The sequence below is a fragment of the Tursiops truncatus genome, chromosome 7, assembly GCF_011762595.2.
Source record: "Tursiops truncatus isolate mTurTru1 chromosome 7, mTurTru1.mat.Y, whole genome shotgun sequence".
In the NCBI taxonomy this organism is placed as follows: domain Eukaryota; kingdom Metazoa; phylum Chordata; class Mammalia; order Artiodactyla; family Delphinidae; genus Tursiops; species Tursiops truncatus.
In genome coordinates, this window is record NC_047040.1 from 73,579,087 (window position 1) to 73,595,587 (window position 16,501).

Here is a 16,501-nt window from a genome sequence, read left to right on the forward strand (position 1 = left end):
AGCTTCCCGACCAAAGATCAAACCCGCACCCCCTGCATTAGAAACACAGAGTCTTAACAGCTGCACCACCAGGGAACTCCCAAAGTAACTTTTGAGTATGGGTAAATTTATGAAAATTACACATTCTCTTAACATCCGGAGTTGATATCGGAGAGCTAACCGGCTGAGGACATTATTTAATTCTTTCTTTATAAATTTTTATACTGTTTGTTTTGTTGCAAATGTGTTCTTTTTCTAATGAAAAAATCTAATGGCTCAAAGTTTGCTAAGACTATAAATGTTTCAAAGACATCTAGTTTCCTCCAATACCCATTTAGTAGCAGAACCTAGACTTAGCTAGGTGTATGGCTCTCCTACCAACTGACAGTATTTTCAGCTACTCTTACTGGTAGGTGTGGCGTAAGTTGTGGCTAATGAGTTGACTGGCAGTGTTTTGGAGAACTTCTGAGAAGACTCATTTAAAACAGAACTGGCACCTTATATGCCATCCTCCATCATGCTGCCTGGATGTAAAGGATGGAGTTTAGCAGCTGCCTTGGACTACATGATAGGGATGGAAACAAGGGAGATGAAAGGACCCTGACCAAAAACTACATGGAACCAACCTGCTGACATTGTACTATCCATCTTCAAATTTCTTTTACGTGAAAGAGAAAATGAAACTTCTATATAGTTTCCTCTGTCATTAGTAGCTAAATCTAATTCTAATGAACATAGAAACAGCAAAACAAGTCATTGAGAGTTCTACCTGCTTATTGGTTGTACCTGACCCACAGACAGGTTTCATTTGATCTACATAGTTTCTGGGAGAAAAGAGTGAGTTTCTTTATAATGTTAAACATTGAGTCAGTATAAAACTCCAGACATCTGGCTTATCTTGAAAAAATCAGAAGATTTGGCATTCTTGAAGTTGGCTGTAGCAGAAGTGACTGATTTCCTTCCTTGTTCATTCATTCACTCATTCAATACCTATTGAACTTATAGCCACTGGCCTAGAGTTCCTACTATCAGTAGTTTAGTCTATTTTCTATTTTAATATAATTGAGTTATTCTGTTTAATATAATTTTATGTCTGACTTTCCTTTCTTATTATTAAAACATGTCTTTCCTATGTAAGGAATCACATTTTGTTGCTTGTTTCTTTCATAGTGGGTTGCATTGTGATTTGTAACAAATGATTTCTGGGGACTCTAGGTGACATCGGAGACATGCTCCGAGAAATAGTGGTGATGTCAAATAGCATCAAGAACATTCTAAAATTGTCTATGAAAGTTCATCGAGGATAAGGTCAGGAAACCTGGGCTAGAGAAGCCTCTTATTTATAGGGTTAATTTTTATAGGAACTGCTATTTGGTTTATGCGTGCACTAATTACCACCCTTCATATGGAAATAGAGTATTCAATAAAAACATTCAAGTTCTGGGTATCTTTGTTCCCATTTTGCTACCAAAACATACAGTGACTGAAAGGGTAAGTGTAATAATAATTTCTGATTTTTCCTTTTGGAGTTCAATACACTATTTTAATACTATTATATTTTTGACTAATTCAAATAATTAGTTTCAATAAAGAAAATACATGCACAACATTAAAATGTGGGTACTTTCCTAATTAACCTCAGTACAATTTTCACCTTCCTGTTCTCAATTGTGTAAAGAAAAAAAGAACAATTTATTATTTATATCAGCTAGGGTAGCTGAACAATGCATATTGTTAGGCACATGTCTAAATTAGACTTTAAGGCAAACTGAAGGATTACATTTGAAGGAAGATAAAATGTGAAAACATTAGAATTGAATTTATCAAAATTAATCATTTTAAAGCGTGCTATAATTATAAAAATTTGCAGGCTCAGATAGTGAATATTATTCTTTGGGGAGCTGAAAAGTCTTGCTATCTTAATCCCTTTAAAAAATCCATTGTTGTCTCAATTTTTATGGTTTTCTATTTTAAATGTAAATTTATTGCTCTAGGCAGTGTAAGGTGATATCAACATGCTGAGAAATACTCATGGGACCCCTTGTGGAATTGTTCTGCCACCACATGAACAAATCCATTTGTAGCTCATTCTCTGAGGAGTCCCCACACACCTGACAGGTGTGCCAGACAGGGATTTTTTTTCCCCCATAAGCTGAAAGATGCTATGATTTTTACATTTTGAAAAGTCTATGAAATATAAGCATACAAAAAATCAAACTTGTACTTTAAATGTTTAATATAGGAAGCATTTCTTGTCTGAAGGAACAAGTACACTGACTTTAATTATGAAATTTTGTTCATAGGAATTAATAGGAAATTGAAAGTAAAATTTATAACCAATTCTAAATTGAGGATTTTACACTATGTAAGCCCTACTCTTCTCAGTTACATAAATACTATTACCTGTTTACTCAAATATTTTTCATGTGATTATCATATACAGGATGTTGAACTGGGTCAAAATATCATTATCTCATGTCATTCTTTTCCAAATGGACAAGCTGCTTTGTGTGAATGTGTTAGCTGAGGGAGAAATTCTATTAGCGTGAACTTTAGGACAGAGAAGTGTAACTTTTCCTTGTCACCAATATTTTTAAGTGCCTTCTTTGAACAACGCCCTCAGCTATGAGATAGGGTGCTTCTTCCAAGGAACTTTCATTTTTCTTAAGTAAAAGTTTGGCTTAAAAAAAAATTAAAATATTCTTTGAGTAATTACTATCTAATTTCTTTATAGATATGTATCATTCAAGAATACACACTACTATATATAAAATAGATAATCAACAAAGACCTACCGTATAGCACACAGAACTCTACTCAATACTCTGTAATAACCTGTATGGGAAAAGAATCTGAAAAAGTATAGATATATGAGTATATATAACTAAATCACTTTGCTGTATACCTGAAACTAACACAACATGGTAAATCAACTCTACTCCAATATAAAATAAAAAATTAAATAAATTAAAAAATGGATATGTGTTTTGATGACAGATTAAGAAACTGATCTCTGGTGCGTGCCCTAAAATTAAGAAAAACTGCGAAGCCGATTTGAACTCTTCCTACATTGTATTAATCTCACCTCTGCTTGAGTCAGAGTTCTTCCTACCCCTTATGCCAAAGATTATACTCTTCAATCTAACATTCTTATTTCCTTAATATATAAAATCATTGTTATTTTTAAATTCAGGTGCTGGTGGACAGAAGAAGATTTGAGGCTTCTCAGTGTTCCTCCCAGAAAACTGGCAGCACAAGGGGAACTAGCTAGGAAATATTTTGATGTGGGGTGCTGTCTGCCTGTTACACATGCATGAACTCAGGCCAGATGTAGACCTTGTATACTAGTAGCCATTTATAGATTGATCACTGAATGACGGAATGGCCCATCAATACCTCATCTGCCTATGGTTAAAGGCAGAAGTAATTCTCTGCCATCTGCCTATGGTTAAAAGGCAGAAGTAATTCTCATGTTATTTCTGTCACTGTCATGGCTCAGTTGAATCTCTAGATTAGAAAATATTCTGCCATTGTTCAGTACTTGAGGTTCATGTTGATCAGAAACAACCTGTTTGACATGATTATTCTCACTCTGTGAAGACGGGGGACCATTTGCTTCCCCCTATAGTGAAGCATGTTGGAGGGATCTAATCAACTTAACTTCTAACTGCATTTTTCTTGGTGACATTTATAAATATAAGGGTCACTGTGAAGAAGTAGGAGGCTAGGACAAGCTCTCGTGGGTGGTGGTGGAGGGCTCCCTGTAATCAGGAGTAAAGAATTACATGGAAATGTTAGACAAATAAAACTGCATTTGTGACTTAACTCCTTGGACCCGTTCTACATCCCATGTGTGTGCTTCACACATGTAAAGTTTTAGTTACATATTCTTTATACTAGACTGATTCATCATGAATGGAACTCTTCATCATGATCTTTTTCTTATCTGCCACATCTCTCGCTCCTACATAAAGTTTTCTCCGTATTTTTACCAGCCAAATTGCTTTGGAATTGTACCCTAGATAGTAGATTTTAAATTCCACAAAGATGTGGACTCTGCTCCACTCTCTGCTCCCCATCCCAGAGAGTTGTTCTCAGTGCAGTATTATACACACCAATCCATTTGGTTCCAGGTTTTGAACCAATTTAGTAAAGCAACCAATTAGAAATGTATTTTCATTACCATCAGGCAAATGTTTGAGATAATGGTACCCATATTTCTGGGTGCTTTGAAATGGCAGGTAAAGGAGAAGATTTGGGAGATTTCTTGTTGCTTAACATGTCACTCTGTTTTTGACAAAAGAAATCATTCCTGTTGAGCTAATTAGCAAGGTAGCTTTGAATATCTTAGAGGTAATGTATTTCTTTTTTCTGTTTCAGCTGCACTTATTATTTCCACACTTTCCCGCCAGAAACCTTTGAACTAAACAAAAGGCTCTTTAACTGAAGTCAGAGGTCATAGAAGTTTATAGGGTAGGTAGATGGACTGTACATCACCATGTCATTCAGTTGTTCCTAGTGGCATTTCTTCTGGTGCCAGGACAGAAACAGACCTATCAGAAAGCATCTCGAGCTACACTGTCTTTTTGGTTGCTTTATTCTGAGAACATTTCAAAGCCACAAGCTGGAGAAACAAATGCTTCCCTTTTCCTGGGGTGGGCGGGGGGCGAGCGGGTGGTAGGGAGGCAGTTGAAGACTTGATATTTATACGTTCATGGATTCAACCTTGCAATAATAGCATCTTTTCGCTTGGGGAAAACTTTTGATAAAAGGAATAGGGGTGGTTCAATGCTAAATTAGTTTGTGGTTTCTTTAGGGGTGCTTTGGACCCTCTTAAATTTAGGTAGCTACTTGCTATAGCAACTTTTGGGAAGGAAGCACTAACCTTGAAATGATTCATAAAAATTCACTTCGTCTGGATGAAGACCTCTGTTTTCTTTGCTCAGATTTGTTTTTAAACAGCTGTCCAGCCAGTATATATCTTTTCAGTCACTATATCCTCATTTTCTGTACATCGCTCCATTGTAATATATCAGTTTCTAGTCGGTTGAATGCCATTCAAATACAGTGAAGAAATATACCTTTAAGTTGAACACAAATATACTACAGAATTTTTGTGTTATTTGAAGGCACCGATCAAGTCCACATCTCTCCTCAGTTCTAAGGCATCTCCTCCTATTAGCATATACTAAAGAAATACAAATTAATTAATATGAAGTTCATATAAATCTCATAAACATCAATAATTTTTCATACTTTTAATAAAGAAAGAGAAAAGGTCAGCAGGGGAAGAAACATGGAGATCATGCCCACATTTTCTCATCTTTTTCTTTTCATCTTGAGAAGTTTGCCTCCCTAAAGCCAGAAATAGGAGGTGGCGAGGAGGTAACAGGAACTGTCCTGGGAGAAGCTGAGGCATCTAAACTGGTTCTGAACTTTATTTGGGCAGGAGTAACCACCACTGCTTTCACAATCACCAGTTCCACTCCTGTCTCTAGGGAAAGCTGCAAAGTCACAAAAATAGTTTTAAAAAATTTCTCCTTTCTTTCCTTTTTTCTTCCTTCCTTCCTCCCTCCTTCCTTCCTCTCCCTTTTTTTGTTCTTACCTTCTTACAATCTTTTGCCTTTTGTATGATTCCCTCCAGCTGCCCAGAATCTTCCACCTCATACATTCCCTTCTTCCTGGCTTGTTAATACCTCCTTCCCCTGCACCATCTTGGTTTAATGGACTGCAGAACTTATATAGGGGAGACTCTCATCCATGTGGGCTAGTGTTTGTCTCTTTTTTCCCAACCTCTTCTATTTCATTTACTAGAGAGTGAAATAACTAGAGTTAGCAATGCAGCACTCCCAGACCTCACTTTTGGGATTAACGTATGCCACCATGGAGCTGCTTATTCCATGGAGATATCACCTCAGTTGACATGGTCTCAAAATTTGGAAATTATCAAATAATAAAAGTTCTCCTGGGACTTCCCTGGCAGTGCAGTGGTTAAGAATCCGCCTGCCAATGTAGGGGACATGGGTTTGATCCCTGGTCCAGGAAGATCCCACATGCCACAGAGCAACTAAGCCCGTGCACCACAACTACTAAGCCTGTGCTCTAGAGCCTGCGAGCCACAACTACTGAGCACACATGCTGCAACTACTGAAACCCGCATGCCTAGAGCCCTGCTCTGCAACAAGAGTAGCTACTGCAATGAGAAGCCTATGCACCACAATTAAGAGTAGCCCCTGCTTGCTGCAACTAGAGAAAACCTGTGCACAGCAATGAAGACCCAATGCAGACAAAAAAATAAAAATAAATAAAATTATAGAAATGGAAAAAATATTTAAAAAAGCAAAAAACAAAGAAAAGAGTTTTCCTATGATCAAGAATGTAAAATCTGGGGCTTCCCTGGTGGTGCAGTGGTTGAGAGTCCGCCTGCCGATGCAGGGGACACGAGTTCGTGCCCCGGTCCGGGAAGATCCCACATGCTGTGGAGCGGCTAGGCCCGTGAGCCATGGCTGCTGAGCCTGCGCATCCGGAGCCTGTGCTCCACAATGGGAGAGGCCACAACGGTGAGAGGCCCGTATACCGCAAAAACAAAAACAAACAAAACAAAAAAGAATGTAAAATCTGTTGGGAAAATTAATATTTTCATCCGAGATAACTTATTAAAATGTATTCTTAACTGCACTACTGTCTTTTTCTACCATGACTTATTGGGTGTAGACCACAGTTTTCTTCATTTGTCTCCTGTAGAGATTACAATCAACATTTGGTTTAGAAGATAGTTTTACAAATGTTTGCCTTAAAAATTGCTCAGTGCTTAAGGAGCTCTTTCTGGATGGTGTTGCTAGCCTTTTTCTAGCCGAGTCATCTTTTTTTTCTTACTAACTCGTTTCAGTAAATTGTTCACAAAAGTAGAAACATTGCCCATCTGTAATAAACATCCCTGAGAGCAGTAGCCATCACCAGAGCTGTGCACTTTTATAGATATTATTCTATTTTCAGGCTTGCTGACCTTTCGCCTCTTTATTGGTTGCCATAGTGATGATCTGAGCTCTGCTTAATAGAGCTTTACTAAAATGAAGACAATCAATAAACTTTTTAACAGTAATGTTTATACTGATAGTTCCTAATAACATGTATCAAAATAAAATTTACCCATATAAATATATCCAATAGTGGAGTTTTATTTTTAAAAACATGTTTAGGTACATGTTTATGTAATTTGCAAATGGTTAAGTACATTCTGTGACTTTCTTAGAATTCCTGGAATACCTTTGTGAGGACATAAAAATATGGATGCAACTTGAAATGTAGATTTGAAAGATTATTATGAAGTGGATTATAAAACTTTTTTATAACAGCAAACTTCAGAAGTGCAACTTCCATGGTTAATGATTTCTCATTCAAAGTCAAATCTGAGATCTCTTGTAGCACCTTGTCCTAAGAACACTCAAGGCCAAGCTGTCCTCATATGCACCTGTACAACTTCTAATGATTTCAGAGGAATCCTGCAACACTCAGAAGAAGGAAAGTTGGTGATCTGCCAAAATTCACCTGGCAAAGTAGAAGAGCATGAAATATGTTTGTTTCCAAAGTTCACTTAACAGTTTTAAATATTTTACTCATTGATAGTAGATAGACTACTATTTTTAGGCTTATAGTGAAACTTTTATGAACACATCTTTGAGGAATTTGATTCTTTTTCCTTTAGAATTAAATAATATTTGTTTTCAAATTATGTTCACATATTCTGGTTAACATGTTGTAAGTAAAATTCAAGTGCATTTAGTATAATAAGCTCTCCTGGGTTGTCATTACCAAGAAGGAAGTCTGACTTAATTCCTCCTCTCATTAAGAACTAGCATATGTTTTTTGGAAGAAATCAGATAATAAATAAGTGAATCTATGATGTGCCAGGTGGTGATAAGATCCAGGAAGTTAAATAAAGCAGGACAAGGGTATAGAGAGTAAACGGGGAGTGAGAAGGAAGTACTATTTTAGATAGAGTTGTCAGCCAAAACCATCATCTCTGCCTGCATTATTGCATCAGGCTTCTAATTGGGTTGTAGGTATTTTCCAGGTAAACATCCTCGCCACAAACATTTTTGCAGCAAACAGTTTTTGCCATATAACTAATTGGCCGTAAGGTAATTTTGCCATGAAAGATGAAATAACTGGTTGACAGTTTGGTTTCATTTCTCCATTGATGGAGTACTCCTGTTTTTATATTAGAGAAATCTTAGCCCTCATAATGGTCTCTACAGTGATGAGTAGATGTGGTGATCTTAAAATACTGGATGATAACAATTATATCAACTTGATAGAAAAGACAGTAATAAATTACTGGAAGTGTGAAATAAGAGAATGTAAAGCCAGATTGCATACGATACTAGAAAATGATAACATATTGGTTTGCAAATCCTCCGGTGATTTGAAGGTGCAGAGTTGAACCCACATTTCCCATGCAACTTTGGAATGTCTATCAGTAGACGTGTGACAGTTTGCCAAGAACAAACAACAGCATAGAGGTTTTCGTGAAGCAATACAAAGCTCAGTTACAAGTATGCATCCGGGCATTTGGAAACTGATACCTCTCTTAATTAAGGAAGAAATTTTAGCGAAAAGGTGTGATGCTGAATGAGGAGACGAATCAACAAGCAAAAACAAAAGGTATAAAATACTATGAACGAAAGACTTGGAAGACAAGTACTTAGGTACAACTCATTAACTAAAATTAGTTATTTATGCAGTATCACCATGAATCTCTTACACATTTTACATGTATTCAAATATTTTGTATTTCACTATAAAGTCTTTTAAATTTTGTTATTCATTTTTCATTGTTTCCTTTTTTTTTTTTTTTTTTTTTTTTTTTGCGGTACGCGGGCCTCTCACTGTTGTGGCCTCTCCCGTTGTGGAGCAACAGGCTCCGGACGCGCAGCCTCAGCGGCCATGGCTCACGGGCCCAGCCGCTCTGAGGCATATGGGATCTTCCCGGACCGGGGCACGAACCCGTGTCCCCTGCATCGGCAGGCAGACTCTCAACCATTGCGCCACCAGGGAAGCCCCATTGTTTCCTTTTTAATGTCACTTTTATTTTTTGTTATTTTATCTTTTACAGCAGAATTGCCTTATGGCCAAGTAGTTATTCAGCAAAAATGTTTGCGGCAAAAATGCTTACCATGAAAATACCAGATACATTGTAATTGGTTTCTTAGCTTTTACTTTGTGCCCCTAGTGTCTGTTCACACAGTGGTCACTCAAGATATGTTAGATCCTATCTTCTGTCTGTTCAGAACCCTGTGCCAGCTTCCACTTGGAATACAATTCACAGTCCTTTTAGCCTTCAAGACCCCACATGATCTTTTTCTTTTTGACCTCCCTGACCCCATTTCCTTCTACCTTTCTCCTCATTTACTGCACTTGAGGCAAAGATTGTTCCTGAACACTCCAAGTAGGTCTCCACCTCAGGGCACCTTGCACTTGCTTTCCTTCTGCTGGCAACATGCTTCCCTGAGATACTTCTCTTGTAGCTCCCTGCCCCCTCCTCAGAGTGGCCTTCTGTGACCAGTCTCTCTAAAGTAGTGTCCCACCATCACTTTGTCTCTTTGTTCTGTTTTCTTTTTCTTCATAGCACTTATGATTTCTTGCTTTTGTATTACATACCCATCTGTGGTTGTATGAGAACATAAGCACCACAGAGCAAGGATTTGGGCTCTCTCACTCACTGCTATATTTCCATCACCTGGAATAGTGGCAGCATATTGCAAGAGCTCAGTAATTATTTGTGGCTAAAAGAACGAATGTGCCTTAAGGATGGATTGCTGAAAAATGGGGAGAAAATAGTAATAAAATGTCAAATGGTTTGGAGGTTTTAAAAAGGATCGCAGGTGCTAGTGCTTTCCATGATCCTAATTCTATCTTCCATTGTCACCTAGCAGAACGGAACTGCAACTGCATCCTCACCTCAACTTCCTTTCCCCACCTTTGCTTTTATCATAGAGTCTTCACCAACTAACATGAGTGCATACTGTGTAGCTGCACATTATAGATGTAAAATTTTGGTGATCGCATTTCCAATTTCTAAAATACTTAACGTGGGTTAACATATGGTCATGTTCTTTCTTTTTTTGATTACAGCATCACCAAATGCCCCAAAACTCGGACCCATGGAGCTGACCATTATTATTACTGTGCCAGTTTGCCTCCTGTCCATAGCTTCACTGCTGACAGTATGGGCATGCCAAGGTCGACTGTGCACCTACAGAAAGAAAAAGAGACCAAACGTGGAGGAGCCCCTTTCTGAGTGCAATCTGGTCAATGCTGGGAAAACTCTAAAAGATCTGATTTACGATGTGACTGCCTCTGGCTCTGGCTCTGGTATGTGCCTATTGTTCATTTTTCAATAAGAAAAACTCTACTTAAAACTAACACCCATTTTAACAAGAAAGGGCCCAAATATTCTTAATTCCATTGTTTAAAATGCTTGATATGGTACATTCTGGCATGGAAACTCCTTTCAGGATTTGATGAAGAATAAAAACTGTCCTGGCCTAAAGAATGAAGTCTTATCAATTGCTTTTTGTGCCTTTAGGTGTTCAGATTCTCATTTCCACATGCCTTCAGAATTTATTTCTGAAGCCAGAAAGAGTTTTTTTTCTCTGCGCTCTGCCACATTATGGTTAGTAATAATCATGGTTGCCGTCTTGGTCACGTTTCATGGGCACAAAATAGTTACGGGGCTTAAGCAGTTGAGTTCTGGGGAAAACATATTAGTTATGCAAAGTAGCGTTCTTTGCTTGTGATTATAAAGGTCTTTGGAATCAGTCCCCCGGGATCAAGAATGTGGTCTTAAAGCATAGAAACGGAAGATGAAAGGGAGCAGCACAGCATTCCTGGGCTGGCTTGTGCTCCTAAGGTTATATGACAACTCTTTCCCTCTTTAATGGAACTTCAGAACCCCTGATGAAGCAGTTCAAAATACCAGGCTGTATTACGGCTTAAATGAGCCTTTCTCATAGCACAAAGCAGCTGAGGGCCTTTTGTGTTTCCGGTGACAGAAGAGCGTTGACCCCCCGACCCACATCCCGTAATAACAAACTCCCTAAAATGGCAGGGGACTCCCAACTTTCATGTATAATTCCAGAAATCCTGTCAGCATGTGGTGTTGCAGAAACATGAACGAGGGTAAGCCTAATTGAGTCATTTCAGGCACCCCTGCATCCCATCTTGCTTTGGAAAGATCATTAAGGATGATTACCCCAAACAGATTTTGAGGAACTCCCTTGCCCATGGCCTTTCGGAGTGTCCAGGCAGGCATAATTAGCAAGGGCAGGTGACAGAGGGTTGGTAGCATCTATGTGGGCATCCATATTTAGCAAGAAGCAGCTTTGGACTCAGAAGTATTTATCCGAAAAGAGAGGCCTAGGGCTTCCCTGGTGGCGCAGTGGTTGAGAGTCCACCTGCCGATGCAGGGGACATGGGTTCGTGCCCCGGTCCAGGAAGATTCCACGTGCCGCGGAGCGGCTGGGCCCATGAACCATGGCCGCTGAGCCTGCGCGTCCGGAGCCTGTGCTCCGCAACGGGAGAGGCCACAACAGGGAGAGGCCACAACAGTGAGAGACCCGCGTACCACAAAAAAAAAAGAAAAAAAGAAAAGAAAAGAGAGGCCTAATTATGTCATCCAGAAAGCCCAGATAGTTGGCTGCTTCTGGGGGCAAGATCGCTTGCTCACTGACCAAAGCCTCAATGTTTACAACATCACTGCACAAATCAGGCGGCATGTTTTCAAAGGAGGAATACTGGAAAGAGTATCTCCAAACTGCGAAGTTTATAAAACTGAAATCCAGATTAAATTGTTGGATAGAAAGTTGACATTTTTTCTTTAAAAGTAAAACTTACTAGGATTTAATACTCTTTCCTTCCTTGAGTGTTACCTTTTGGGGGCCACTGCTCCCTAACTTCCTGAGCCCTGGCAACGTTCTAGGCTCAGAATATAGGCACAGAAAGCTCTGGTTTGTGCCAAATTCCTTGAAACCTTATACAATTTATTAAAAGGTTCAAGTGATTAAATAACCATCTATTTAATCCCCACCAAACCTTTCAGTTCGTATGAAGAGGTAAGGCAGAAATATGTGTTTTGGAGCTACTTCTTGACTATACTTAAGATTGACCAAGGATTTCCCTTTCAAATAAAAGTAATGAAGATTTTATAACTGGAGACTGGATATTTAGTTTAAGAAAGTGGTTGTGAGCCAGGGCATAAAATCAAAAATTAACGTTAAGTTTTTTGGTATTTTTGTGCATCTTGAAACCTAAATCTGGACTTATTGACTGCTGGACCCTTTCCTCTTTAGATTATTCTAAGTTCTCTCTTAAAAGAGAGCCGTGAATATACCCAAGCATGGATGATTTCTTTAATGATCAACTTAAAATAGTTCTAGGCACTTTTCTCCAAAGCCAGCTACATATGTTTGCCAGTGACCACTGGCTAACAGTAATGGATGGCCATACTGCCTTTGATCATCAGGGAGAACGGGTGCATGTGTAGCAAGGCTTCTGTCACAAAAGCTCACCCATAGGAAGGAAATCAGTTCTGCTTCTCCTCTGCTTCTCTTCCCTGGACAGCGACCTTAAGCAAGAAGCAGCTTTGTCAGATGTTGAGAGACAAAAATTATGAAGCATATCCCGACCTGGTCAGGGACAGATTTCGAAGAGATATAATGTTCGCAAGAGAGGAAAATGGACTGGTGTTTGACGGGATGGTCTTTGAGAGATCATGGTGTCTCAGGTGGCTTCTAAGAGGCTTGGTAGGTTTCTGCTTTCCTGTCGTGATATAACACTACTGAAGGATGGTGACATTTCCATAAGTCAGGCATCAGCTTCTACAGCCCCTGGTAAAAAAGAGTAACATAGCAGGGAGAGCCAAAGTCCATGTGTCTTCAAAGGAAGTCTCTAAGTGTGTAACACAAAAATTACTCAGATTATTTTTGGTGGTTGCTTTGAAAGATGCTGAAGCAATTTTCATTGTTTTACCTCCTCAACTTAATTGCTGTGCTGAGTACCATAGATGAAATCCTTCTTTGTCCCTGGTCTGAGGCATTGATTATGTGCCTGATCCATTTGCAGTTTGAAAACATTGGCTTATCTAGTTCTCTAGCCAATTGTTGTTGTTGTATTGTTGGTATTGTTGTCGTTGTCATTGTTGTTGTGACTGGTCGTGGTGATGCTTTTGTGAGTTTGTGTGTGTACAAGACGAGGGGAGGGAAGAGAGAGAGATTGAAATTGTACTTTGGCTTAATAATTGTTAGTACAACTTTCATTGTGTGGCAAGTAGTGAAACTGACTACGGCTTACAAAAATATCCTGGATAGTTTGCTGCTAGAAATCTTTGCAGCTGGGGAGGACTGTAGTCATATCCACTGAATGGTGAAAGCATAAGAATTTGGATTGAAAAACAGTGTTTTAGTTGTAGGTCTGACTTCCACTTATTCCTGGGCAAGTTTTTGACTACCACACAGCCCCAATTTTCTCATCTCTAAATGATAAAGTTGAACCAGATGATCTCAGAAGAACTTTCTGGCTGTGAGGCTTTGTGACTAATTGTTGAGATCCATAATAGCAAATTTATAGTCTGTGCTTATTTAGTCGTGGTGGGTGGTTCTCATGCACATGAGAACATCTGAATAAACTGGCTCATTTCAGGAGTAGAGGTCGAAGCCTACAGGAGCTTACAGGGTTGTTGCTATAAGGGTTTCCCAGCCATCTGAGTACAATGACAACTAAACATGACTTTCCCAAATAAATTATACTGTGACCTCTTTAGCTATTTTCCTTCTAATTATAAGAGTAATAAATATTTATGGACTATTGTGGACATTAAGCAAATGTAAAGAATTAGAAAGGAGAATATCACAATTTGCTTCACCCTGATTCCACTAAATAGAAATACCCATCATAGCATTTAGCATATATTCTTTTCAGTCTTTTTCCCGTGAATATTTTCAATAGCTAGATACACTTATCTAGATGGATAGAATTTGCTATGCTATTTGTCTTTAACAAAAGTATTTTTTCACTTAACAAGGTATGGTTTTTATTATAGCAGAAGTACTTTCCTATGTCATTAAGAAATAACTCTTCATAAACAGCATCATTATTTTTGGCTCTAAGTAATCCATCCTTAGACATAATGTTAAGGGCAAACCATTATTGAGCATGTAATAGGCCAGATACTGTGCTAGGTGCTTAACATGCTTATTAATTCTCAAAGTATCCCTATGATATAGGTAATATTATTGCCCACAGGTTTTCAGGCAAGGAAGCTGAAGCTCAGAGAAGTTCAATAATTTGCGCATGATTACCATGTGGCACAGATGAAATCTGAACCCAAGCCTTTCTTATCTGTGGTCTCAACCTCTGCACTGTACTTAACAATTTTTCCATTATCAGACACTTTTCCTTACTTTTTCTATAAGTAATAATATATTAAATATCTTGACATAAATTTTTCTGCATTTTTCATTAAATCTTTAGAATAGAATTCTAGAGGTAAAGCTATTGGTTCAAAAGAACCTAAACATTTTACATACATTCAGAATATATTTTCTTTGACTTTCTTTTATTCCACAGAAAATATCCATTTGATATTTTCTATGACTGTACCTTGCTTTCAGTGTAACATGATTGCCTCACTTCATCATTGAATTCGATTCTTCACTTTCCAATTTTAACTTGGTTTTTAAAAAAATTCATAAAGCATTCTCTGTTGTACTAGGAATCATATTTTATTTTAGAGGCTGAAAACTTATGCTTTTTAACCTTTGTGTATTTAGCAAACTGACTGGCTTCAATGTGCAAATCAGAGAGATTTGCAACAATTTTGGAAAATTAGATATCTGCAGTGGCAGGCTATATTCAAGAAATTTTTATTTGTTAATATGAGAAGAGAAATCATAGTAAGAATTTGGAGTGCTTTTTGAGCATGCTTTGACTAAATTAAAGTTTGGTATAATGGTGCTTATTTCTTCGAAATCAGTAAAATTACTAAAGTGGTTAAATGTTTGCTTTTTTATGTGAAAATAATGGTCATCACGACAGTTATTTTCTGGCAATTACTTGTTTTTAATCATCGATTTCATCTTTTCTTTGGTTAGGTCTGCCTCTGTTGGTTCAAAGAACAATTGCAAGGACGATTGTACTTCAGGAAATAGTAGGAAAAGGTAGATTTGGTGAGGTCTGGCACGGAAGATGGTGCGGGGAAGATGTGGCTGTGAAAATATTCTCCTCTAGAGATGAAAGATCTTGGTTTCGAGAGGCAGAAATTTATCAGACCGTTATGCTGAGACATGAAAACATCCTTGGTTTCATTGCTGCTGACAACAAAGGTATTTTCAATCTAATTGGGTCCAGCAAATAAGATATTATGTCTACTATCAGAGGAGAATAAATAATCTCTTTGTTTTAATAAAATCTACGTAAAATCTGATTTCTTTTTTGAGGAAAGAAAATGCTTTCCTCTTCTCCACAGATAAATGTGCAATAAATGTAAAATAAAGCAGGGCAGACGAGTGATATGAAGTCATGATGACGCTATAGCCAGCTTGATACTTAAAATATTTGATGACTGGTCTGGCACAGGAGCTAACCAACCGGAACAGAAGCTTCAACTGGAACAGAGTTTTGGGAGAACCCTGCCATGCTAGGTTTTATCCCTTTAGTTGCTGGGTCATAAAAAGATCTGGAGGCATCTTGAGGGTTCAGGAGTTGCTTTGGGTGTCTAGGGCAAAGGAATACCATTGGAAGTTTTGAATAGCAGCTGTTAATTAAACAGGACAGAAATATTTCAATATTTTGATAACTGGTACAAAGATACCAATGAATGATAGTTGAATATTCATCTTTGTTAGGACTATACTTTCATCTGTACAGCAGACCTCAACTCCAGGACTCTAGTTTTCTATGAACATTATTAGAATGGTGGCAAGCAAGACACTTTTAGTGAAATTAATGTACTTTGAGTATGGTTTATATCGTGAGGTTTAACATTAACAACCCCAAATAACACTGCTTTATGAGATTTGTGGAATAAGACAGACCATCAACTTTTTGGTATTTAAATCAATAGTCACAAAATTTTGTGTATATGCCCAGTAATCAGGGACTAGATATAGAGTTTGTGGATTACCTATGCTCTCTTTCTTCTTTTTGCATAGCTTTTACTCACTTAGCTATGCAACAATTCCCTTAAAGGGAAACAGGGAACAAAGGTGAGCAAAACTTGATCCAGTCAATTATTTTTTTATTTGTATCAGTTATACTCATGAAGAACTTTGGAGAGGTGGAGATTATAACATCAATCTAGCCACAAATTATCTGTGGCTATCAGAAACCTACCATTACCTAGGAAAATTTTAAATCTATGGTTATTTCTATTTAATATAAGCTTGATCATGAAAGTATTTATGATTCATTAGATGGCCAAAGGGAAGTTTAGTATTATTATACATTTTGGCCATAGTTATGTTTG

General features: G+C 37.9%; 1 protein-coding gene across 1 annotated transcript in view; it reads left to right on the forward strand.

Annotated features, from left to right (window-relative positions):
- ACVR1C (activin A receptor type 1C) overlaps positions 1-16,501 on the forward strand; it is a 91,387-nt gene that overhangs the window by 55,910 nt on the left and 18,976 nt on the right. Inside the window, exons 3-4 of the mRNA XM_019922259.3 lie at positions 10,114-10,353; positions 15,129-15,359. Of these exons, the coding sequence (XP_019777818.1) occupies positions 10,114-10,353; positions 15,129-15,359 (471 nt within the window). The remainder of the gene's footprint in view (positions 1-10,113; positions 10,354-15,128; positions 15,360-16,501) is intronic.